Source organism: Anopheles stephensi, chromosome 2, assembly GCF_013141755.1.
Source record: "Anopheles stephensi strain Indian chromosome 2, UCI_ANSTEP_V1.0, whole genome shotgun sequence".
In the NCBI taxonomy this organism is placed as follows: Eukaryota; Metazoa; Arthropoda; class Insecta; order Diptera; family Culicidae; genus Anopheles; species Anopheles stephensi.
In genome coordinates, this window is record NC_050202.1 from 62890750 (window position 1) to 62901513 (window position 10764).

Sequence of the window (10764 nt, forward strand, 5' to 3'; positions counted from 1 at the left end):
ACCTGATTAAAAAAACCCTCAACCCATCATAAATTGAAAATTGGTGTTCTGTTAGCGGAAAATAATACATAAAACAAATCATTTGTGAACGTTATCAACGGTAAAGACAAAGTTATCGCCTCGTAATGTCTCCTTTCAGTGCACAGCGCCATCTATTGACGGGTATCATAAGCAGGCACGTTGTAATGAACGATATTTAAACTTTTTTAGGCATTTTTTTTCAAATTTTGGGACATTCAACTCGTTTTCTTGTAAAACGAAAAACATTCCGGTCATACAATTTGAAAATGTTTTCGTTTCTTCACATCCAATTCACTCACACGCATACATTATCGCTCTGTTTCTATTTGTATAGATTACAGATTACACGGCTCGATGATCGATGATCTATACGGTTCGAATCAGAACGTTTAATTGCTCGGTAGCTACGATCCAGTGCGCACGTACTTGTTCGGTGGTGATCAAACCAGTGATCTTATAACAGTGATTCTTTATAGTTTTCCCGGGGCAAGTAGAAGTGCATAATCAATTCAATTATTACGAATTCGTTCGAGTGCCGTTTGCAATTGAATGTCAGTGCCTGAACTGCGAATAACGTCCCTTGTGCAGTGAAAATCCATTCTAGATCAATAAACCGACCGCCATTAATCGGTGCATAATGTGCAGTGCATAGGAAACAATTGAACAGGCCATTTCTCATCCCTTGGAACGGAAGTGTGGGTCGTGAATGAAAATTACCATGCAAAAAGACATCTTTATTCTAGCGCTCATCCTGGGGTGCTGTGCAATTGCCGCTGGCAAAACACAGCACGAGCTTGATAACGATGAACTGTGGGATCGCTTGCTGAAACGAAAACTACATGAAACCAAAACAAACGTCCACAGTGAAGGCACCGCTGATGGCTTCATCGAACCACCAATGGCACTGCGCGGAGATCAGCCTCCACCGGACGACGACGACGACGACGATGGGGCTGCTGCCGATGGCGGCAGTTTGATCAGTAGTATCAGCTACAACCACGCTGACAGTGAGCTCATTGATGCTGAGAGTGCGGAACTGGCTGATAACCAGGATCAATTGCTCACGCCCGCTGGAAGTACACCGACAAAGGTCGACTTCCCATCGGCAGACACTCCCCGTGCCGGTGATAGTGGTCATTGGGTGGACGATCCGGATGACGTCGAAATTCCCGCCGCAATCGATCCAGACCTCGTCAACGGTGATGACGTAGTGGACGGAAGTGGTGAGGATTTGCTCCCGCAGGCTGATGACCCATTGCTGTTTGATAAGGAAATTGTGAGCATACTGCGAAAGCGTCCCGAGTCACGTGAGATTCTGGAACTGTTTGGGCTGGGGGCTTTAAAGTCCCCAACGAACGACACAGATTCGAACGATCCAGAAGCGATCAAGGAACGGATACGGAATAGTATAACGCTTCCCCTGGACAAAAGGAAATACTTTAAAGCGCTTCCGGCGATCGCCGAAGTTGAAGAACGCATTCGTGCTTCGGAACCGGCATCCCTTCTAGCGGATGGGCGTACTTTACCCCATCTTTCGAATGTCCTGCTGCCCGATCTAAACCAAACGCTCGTCAAGCATCGCGAATCCTTACTGCCACCGAAGGATGGACAGCGAAGTTTGGTGATCGTGTTCGACGCTACTGGATCGATGCTGGATGATCTGCAGCAGCTGCGGGATGCCGCTAGACTAATCATAGCCGAAATCACGCAACGGGACACTAATCCTATCTTCAACTATATCTTCGTACCGTTCCGTGATCCGCACGTTGGCCCCCGGCTGGTAACACGCAACAAGGACGAGCTGCTGGACGCGCTCGATAAGCTACAGATCATCGGTGGAGGCGATTGTCCCGAGGCAGCACTGGAAGCGATCTCCAGTGCGATCGAAGCGGCCATGCCGAACTCCTTCGTGTACGTGTTTACCGACGCCACAGCGAAAGACTTCCGGCTCGATCAGCGCGTATTACAGCTTGTCCAGAAGAAGCAAACACCGATCACGTTCCTGCTGACCGGATTCTGCGACGGTAAAGCTAGCCCAGGCTATCAGGTGATGAACAACATTGCTTCCGCCAGTAACGGGCAGGTGTTCGATCTGCGCAAGGATCAGATCGAGGAAGTGCTGCTCGCGATTCGCAGCACCATGGACATCGATCACGTGCCACTGAAAGCGATCGAATCCGCGCTCCCGAAGCACCACGACATCGATCTCAACGTGGACAGTACGCTGCGTGAGTTCAGTGTGAGTGTTGCGGGCGTAAAGCCAACGATCGAGATTCTCGACCCCCAGCACGCACCGTACAACGGAACGCGGGATGTGCTGAATCTGGAAAACATACGCGTGGTCAATGTGGCCGACCCAAGTCCTGGGAGGTGGAACATTAAGGCGGGCTCCAATTCTTCCCACTCCGTGCTGCTGTCCGGGTTGAGTGAGGTGTTGTTTAAGTTCGGCTTTTCTCTGCTCGAACCTCAAGATACGGTGAGTCTGTCGCACCAGCCAGTTCTGAAGAAGACAAACTATCTAGCCATCGAACCGACAGACCCCCAGCTCATCAAGACACTCGATTCCGTTACGATTGTGTCGCACAATGTTGGAGCACCGGGTGGAGCAAGGTTTAATTTTACACTTCCTCTGAAGCTGGTGCCTGGAACATCGGCACTCTACCGTACCGAAGCATTCGATGTGCCACGCCAACAGTTTAAGATGACCATCAATGGGAAGAATGCTAACGAGGAAACGCTTCAGCGGCTGCTTTCGACGGCAATGCAAGCGATCGAGCAGACGCCTCCCGAAGTCACCGTTGGCTATGCTCAAGCGCTGGAGTTGATCGAGGGCGACTCGTTTATGCTGGACTGCCGGATTGAGTCCCCGTTCCCTGTGCTAGGATCGTGGACGCAGGGCAATAAGCAGTTGATTGAGAGACAGCTTGAGTAAGCGGGATTGAGATCTCAGTAGATGTAAAGAACCTAATTTTGCTACCAACTTTTATCACTTCAGACAATCAAATGTATTATCCCTGAGGCTGGTAAACGTGTCCACTGCAGATGCTGGTAACTACACTTGCTTTGTTAAAAACAGTATCGGTGAGGACAAAAAGACGATCTTCGTTCGAGGTAAGCACAGACCTACAGCTTTTAGGATAGCCTTCGACATAGTAATACTATTCCCATTTTTTCCATTCTTCAAGTTACTCCACTGCAAAAGCCCAAGTTACGTCTACTGCCCAAGCACACTATTGCCATGGAAGGGGAACCGTTCATAGCGCTCCGATGTATTCTCGAGCAAACTCCAGATAATACGGTCAAAATTCATTGGACACACAACTCGGAACCTCTGACGCTGGCTAGCGGAAAATCGTATCTAGAGCTTATAGACATCGACAAGAGCCACGCAGGAGATTACACCTGCTACACAGACATCGCTGGACAGCGTGTATCCAGCGAGCAGAGTACGGTAGTGGTCGAATATGCTCCCAAGATTTCTGTTTCCACCGTGACACTGGTTAAGGAGTACGATTCGGAAGTTACGCTCGAGTGTACGATCGATGCCATGCCCACCCCGGACTACCAGTGGTACTATCAAACGCTAGATCAGGCTGAAGCGCCACAGCTGTACGAAAGCACCGACAACACGATCACCTTTCCAATGACTCCCGAGCAATCCGGATTGTACGTGTGCGAGGGTAAAAACACGTACGGATTTGGCAAGCAAACGTTTGTCGTGGAAGGTGCTGCGAATGGTAAGAATAGATTTTTTAAATCAAACGCTTTCCTATACTAACGCCTTCCACCCGTTGCAGCACCTCCCGTCATCCAGAAACCAGCGGAATCAACCATCTACGTAGCTCCCGGATCTTCGATCACGCTCGACTGTGTGTGCGAGCTGTGCCAACCGCTCAACGAGTACATCTGGACCAGCCAGCTCGGATCGTTCGAAAGCAGTCCGGAAAAAGCGATCGACAACGTTCGGGTGGTGCTCGATAACGATCAATCACGCAATGCCGTCCGGTATCGGCTCACGATCGACAACTTCCGGGAACAGAACGTGGCCAGCTACACGTGTATCTTTTCCAACCAGCACGGTGCCGATGCTATGATCCTGCAGCTACGAATGATGGTTCCACCGGAGGTGGACACAATGATGATCGACGGTGACGCGATAGCATCCGGAACAAAGCTCTACAGAGCACCAGGACAAGCGAGTGGACTAAGCTGTGAGGTGGTGGGACTTCCGGAACCCACCGTACAATGGCACCGGGATGGCAAACTTATTACAGCCGAAAATAGTGAGCTGCTGCAGTTTGAAAATGATAACAAAACTATTCTCTTCAAAGAACCTTTCGGCGAGGCAGTTCAGGGTAGCTATGAATGTAGCGCGAGCAATCCTCTTGGGCGAGTGTCTTCTACAGTGGAACTTCTCGTTGGCGAAGCTCCTGAAGCCTCTGCAACTGGCCGAAGGTTTGTGGAGAAGGTTGGAGAGTCAATCGAGCTCGAATGTGCAATCACAGGCAATCCCCAACCCGAGATCATGTGGGAACCGGAAGGATCTTTTAAGGATCCTACTCTGAGTCACCAAACGATGCAAGTGTCTTATGAAAATGCTGGACTCTATCAATGTACCGGCACGAACGAGTTCGGTACGATGAGCCAAAGCTTTACGATCGAAGCGTATGGACCTCCGGAGGTAAAGGGTCCTCTAGATCTTTCGGTACAGTACGGTGCCAGCCAGGACGCGTTGTTGGAATGTACTGGATGGGGACTGCCAGAGGTAAGAGTACGCGATGCAAACATGGTTAAAGATACACAGCTCTGAAGCTTAATTTTATTCCACTTCAGCCAAAAGTTCACTGGAAATTTAACGACGTTCCGCTCGAACTAGCTCCAAACATGCAGATTTCGAGTGACGGACTTCACATCTCCAACATATCATACTCGCAGGCGGGAATCTATAGCTGCGTCCTGGAGAACGATCACGGATCGTTGCAAAAAGTGCACTACGTTACTGTGCGTGGTAAGTGCTTCCAACCTCCTTATCTTGTCGGAATTGAGCTAAAGTACGGTGTACGCGGTACGGCTAGCAGCAGTTTTTCTAGCGGTGAACCAACGAAACGGCCTATCTCTGCGCTGGACTTGATCGGACGTTCGGGCCATCCATCCGGTGGTCGCCATACTGGTTTCTGCTGACAGCAACAGCGCTGTGCGTACTGTTTCATGCGCTCCTCGAATCGTTCTCGCGATACACGTTCCGCTTTGATTCGTTCGCGGTGCCACAGATCCTGCTGGTAGAAGGTCGGAAGTTTCATGGCCGCGGGTTTTTATTCGATTTTTTTCCCAAGTCGCGCCACACTCACAACCTGTTCAACGAAGTGAAGTTCAACAATTGCTTAGATTAGACTTGACTTGTCGCAGAGCAATGGTATCTTCGATTAGTAATAATGATTGATTCTCTTTGCACTCTTCAGATGCGCCAAAAATAACATCCTCACTAGAGTCACACCTGACGCTGCTACCCAATGATACGGCTCGGTTTGAATGCTCCGGTACCGGTAGTCCACCGCCTACTGCTTCCTGGCTATTCAACGGAACGACAATCGTCAATGAGAAATCCCTTTACCTAGCATACAGTAATGCATCCACAGGCACGTACACCTGCCAGCTCGAAAGTCCCGAAGGAACCGATCGTCAAAATATGTTTGTCAATGTGTTACGTCCTCCGCAAAGAGTTGGAGGGTCAAATTTCACCAACAGTCTCACACCACTTAAAGTTCGCGCCGACGACACCCTTGTTCTAGCGTGCCCGTTCGAAAACTTCAACAGCCTTCTGTGGCAACTGAACGAACGCAACCTGGAAGAGTACTTCGATCTTACCGATGTAAAGTTGAAGGAAAATATGCTCATCATTGATCGCATACGATCGCGCCATCAAGGCACGTACACGTGCGTGGTACAGAACCGCGCCGGAACCGATCGACAATCGTTTGTGGTTGGTGTGTTAACACCACCAACCATCCACCGGACGCACCCGGAAGAGCTGAGCGATGAGTACGGTAATGCGGTGGATGATGGTTGGGATCGGCAGTGGAGACCGGACCGACCGGTAGACAGTGCGGTGGAAGTGAATCTACTGTCCGGTGAAACGTTGCAGCTACTCTGTCAAGCGAGTGGTTCGCCGGAACCGAACGTATACTGGAACCGTGGCACCGATATGGCGAGGATCGTATCGCAAACGTACAATCTTACCATTCCGAACGTTGCGAATCATCATAGCGATCTGTACACGTGTGTGGCGGAGAATGAGCTCGGTAAATCGACACAGGTCTACCGGCTGGATGTGATGACGGCGCCACAGTTTTACGATGAACCGGTACAGTCGATCGAAGTTTTCGTTGGGGATGATCTGCAGCTGGACTGTGAGATGCAGTCCAATCCGCCCGCTTCCTATCAGTGGCTAAAGGAAGAGTAAGTACAGTGGCGACACCTATGGTAGAGTTAGTCATTTCTCGGACCTTGACTCCATGGACTTCTCTGGCGAATCTCAGAATCTCAGAAGCCAGAAGCGGACCTGGCTATTAAACACATTCAAAATTCTCCAACCTTTTGCAGCATTGCCATCGAAGAGTTCAACACGATCCTCGAGTTTGTCAACATTCAACCTCAAGATACCGGAATGTACCACTGCGAGGCGGAGAACATTTTTGGTCAGAACAAAAAATCCTTCAAAGTGTTAGTCTACCGTAAGTACCCATACACATTAAGCTTATTTAACTTTACTTAACTCCATTCGTATCCTCTCCATCTAATAAGAACCGGCGGAAATAACAAGGTTCTCCTCAAATCAAACCCTACTTGCCGGCAACAACATCGAGCTGGACTGCGAGGCTATCGGCAATCCCATCCCGGTCGTCAGCATCATCCATCGGGGAGAGGTGTTAGCTTCCACGGCCGATCTCGAAGCACCGGCCATGGAGATGGATCGCCAGTATCGCGTAAAGAACAATTTCTACAAAAGCCTCCAGCTGTACAGCTTTTTCGCCGTGCGTACTTCACCGTTCGAAATTCGATTCTCGCTACGCCAACCGAAAGCCACCCTGCTGGACAAGGGCAAATATTTGTGCATGGCACAGAATGCAATCGGGTTCGATGAGCGCCTGGCGCGACTGGACATAATGGTGCCTCCGTACGTCCAGATGGATAAGCTTAAAACGGTAGACGAAACAGTGCGGCTGCTGGAAGGATTACCACTGTTCCTATTTTGTCCGATCGAAGGCACACCGAAGCCAACGATCGGATGGTACCGGAACGGTAATCGGCTGAAGAGTACCGTCAGCACGCTATTCCTCCCATCGGTACAGTTGCGCGATGCTGGCACGTACGTTTGCTTCGGTGAAAACCCGGTTGGTAAGACGGAACTCCAGTTCGAGGTGGACGTGCTGGTACCGCCGTCGATCATCAGCAGCGTGCTGTACGGTGAAAGCTACCTGTCTGCCGATCAACCGGATCAGGAAGAGATATCCCTGCTGGCGGGCGATAACGTTACGCTGGACTGTTCAAGCCTCGGCCATCCCGTGCCGGAGGTACACTGGATGAAGGTGGACTATCTGGACGAACGGCAGAATGTGCTGCTGCCCACGCGGGACCCACTCATCGACCTGTACAACATCGGCAGTACCGTCACGTACTCGTGCTTCGTCAACAATACGGCCGGATCGGCCCAGAAACTGTTCCATCTGGTAGTGCAGGCGGCTCCGAGATGGAAATCCGGCCCGGAGTACGAGTACGAGCAGCGGGTCTCGCTACATCACAGCCTGGATTTGACCTGCGAAACGAATGGTTCGCCGGAAGCATCCGTGTCGTGGTTGAAAGATGGTCACCAGCTGGGCAAACACGACGAGGGCTTTTTCTTCGGTGTGAACGGACAAACTTTACGCCTGCTGGCGGCCAAACTGACGGACGCCGGAACCTATCAATGTGAGGCAAGCAACGCGCTCGGTCAGATTAGCCGAGAGTTCCACGTGACGATCGATGGTAAGTAATCGTCGTGGGGGACTCTAGACTCTCAGGTGTTTAATGGCTCTTCTCGTTGTACCCCCGCTAGTGCCGGTAAGTTGGTCCCCGTGGGGTGCTTGGTCTGCGTGCAGCGCCACCTGCGGAACCGGTACCCAGTTCCGATCGCGCATCTGCCTGCTGGTCAATGGATCGCCTGCCCACGGCGAACGGTTCAACTGTGTCGGTGAAAACGTGGAGATTAAGCCCTGCGAATTGCTGCCCTGCCCTGTGAACGGTGGTTGGGGCAGATGGAGCGCCTGGAGCAACTGTACGCTGGCGTGCGTGCACGAGTACAGTGGCGTCCGTTCGGTACGCCATCGAAATCGGACATGTAATTCACCGGCCCCGTCACTCGGTGGTAAAATGTGCGTCGGCGAAGAGTACGAAGAGGAACCTTGCCAAGTGAAGTATTGTCCGGTCGATGGTGGTTGGACGCGTTGGACCAACTGGACCGTTTGTAGTGGATCGTGCGGAGTTGGGCATAGCTTGCGGTTGCGAAGCTGCTCCAATCCCGTCCCACGTCACGGTGGTCGTCAGTGTGAGGGTTCAGAGCATGAGGTGAAAACGTGCAAGTTGCAGGAATGCCGCGTAGACGGCGGTTGGTCCGAGTGGACCGAATGGAGTCCGTGCAGCAAACCGTGTGGCGAGGGCTTCACAACTCGCAAACGCTTCTGTAACAATCCTGCGCCGAAAGCGGGTGGTAGCAGGTGTGTGGGAGAAAATTTTGAGCAAGCTCGATGTCTCACGAAGAAGTGCCGCAACGATGCGCTGGTGAGGACTGGCAATACGAAGAAGCTCTATACACCGTATGTGTCGTACGAAACAAGGAACCCTGGCGGTCGGTCGCGATCGAACGAAGTCGACAGTGTCGAGTACGAGGATCAGGACTCGGGACATCAGGATCAGGATATTACGGTGGTGCGCAACTATCAGTACGCTGAGGCACCTCCGATGGAGTATGTGGACGTTGGTGTTCCCGAAAAGATGAGCATTACGGTGAAGCTGCTAAACTCCGTACGACTGTCGAATGATACGGCCGGCTTTAGCCTTAACTTTGGCAATCCAACAATCGCCCTACCGGCCACTGTAACCTGCACGGAAGGGTACGTGTACAGTGCGTTGCACGATACCTGTACCGATGTGGACGAGTGCGCAGACGGTCGGGTCTGTGCCCGGGTTGGACAGTACTGCATCAATACGGTGGGCAGTTTCGAGTGTGAATGCATTCCCGGCTATCGTCCGGTGACGTCCCAAACCGAACGGTACGATGGCTCGATCCTGCAGGACATGCAGTGCGTCGATGTAAACGAGTGTCGCGAAAAAACGCACGAATGTTCCCACTTCTGCACGAACGTCCCGGGAAGCTACGAGTGCTACTGTCCCGATCGGTACCTGCTCGGCAAGGACGGCAAAACGTGCAGCATCAAGCGGAAGCGCAACGAACCGGTACGCGTAATGCCACGGTGTCGGGAAGGCTACCAGTGGGAGGATGGCCAGTGTCAGGACATTGACGAGTGTGCCCTGCAATCGGACGAATGTGGTGAAGCTTTTGCCTGCATAAACACGCGCGGTGGCTACCTGTGCGTACCGACCGACTGTCCGCCCGAGTACGAGCTGGACAGTGAGGGTGAACTGTGCACGCTGAACTGTACGCACGGTGCGCAGCTTTGTCCGGATGGGGCCACCGTTGGGCAAACGGTTTCACATACGATCATCACGCTCGATCGCTTCCTGCCCAAGCAACCGTTGGCCGTCGTATCGATCCCTGCCGTGCAGCGGTTGACTGGGCCGGAACCGGACACACGTTTCGCTTTCCGCGGTCGACGGTATGGGAACATTTTTGCGCTGGAAACAATGCGCAAAACGTCCGGTGCGGTACGTGTGTACGCAAATTCGAATCTACAGCGCGGCAAGCTGTACAAGCTAAACTTGGTGGCCAAATCATCGCGTAGACGGCGGCTAGAGTTTGTACATCTTTTCGTGCTTCACGTGTACTGGATTGAGTAGGAATCGGAGTCGGGGAACACTATGCCCAACCATGGACATTAGGCATTAATTTAAACACATTGCCATTTAATTAATCTCCCGAATACATTTAGGCAGGGTAACGTTTGCAGTGAAAACATAGACGCGAACTCTATCGTAGATTCCTAGCAACTAAGCGCTTCGCCATGATCGTCTTTTAAATTTCAGCTCTTTTCGGGCCTTAACGAAGCTACTCTGTCCTGAATAAGGTCCTCACGACAGAGATTTGCTCACTCACATATCCTTTTGTCAGTACTGAGATCAATATTGGAAGTCTTCTCGAAAGATGGCGCTGACCCTTAATTTCACACCTATAAAGCTTCGATTTTCGATTGCTGATCGGCGTTAGCTGTAGGACCTTTCTATCTGCAGCCCAGAGTTAGGTGACCAAAAAACTGTCCCTATTGCATCGTTGTAAAATTTGAATCGGCCATCAGGAAGTGCCTCACCATAGCCAAGCGAAAGGTTGTCGACTGTTTTGACCATAGCTGCTCCTGTATTTGGCTGGCTGTATATGTAAAGACATTACACAGAAGACGATAAATAGTTGGGCAATTCACTTGGAACCACAGCGTGCGTCTAGTGCTTTTAATGCACGTCTAGTTAGTAGCCCTAGTTAATAGCTAGTTGCAAGCAAGTTTAGCATTCCCAATAAAAGATACACACACAGCAACG

General features: G+C 51.2%; 1 protein-coding gene across 1 annotated transcript; it reads left to right on the forward strand.

Annotated features, from left to right (window-relative positions):
- The first annotated feature begins 292 nt into the window (after positions 1-292).
- LOC118506681 (hemicentin-1-like) lies at positions 293-10762 on the forward strand. The gene is made up of 9 exons (XM_036044135.1): positions 293-2949; positions 3017-3132; positions 3207-3758; positions 3819-4786; positions 4855-5029; positions 5481-6477; positions 6622-6752; positions 6823-8043; positions 8114-10762. The coding sequence occupies exons 1-9, from the start codon at positions 728-730 to the stop codon at positions 10069-10071; spliced, it is 8340 nt and encodes a 2779-aa protein (XP_035900028.1). The 5' UTR covers positions 293-727; the 3' UTR covers positions 10072-10762.
- The last annotated feature ends 2 nt before the right edge of the window (positions 10763-10764 follow it).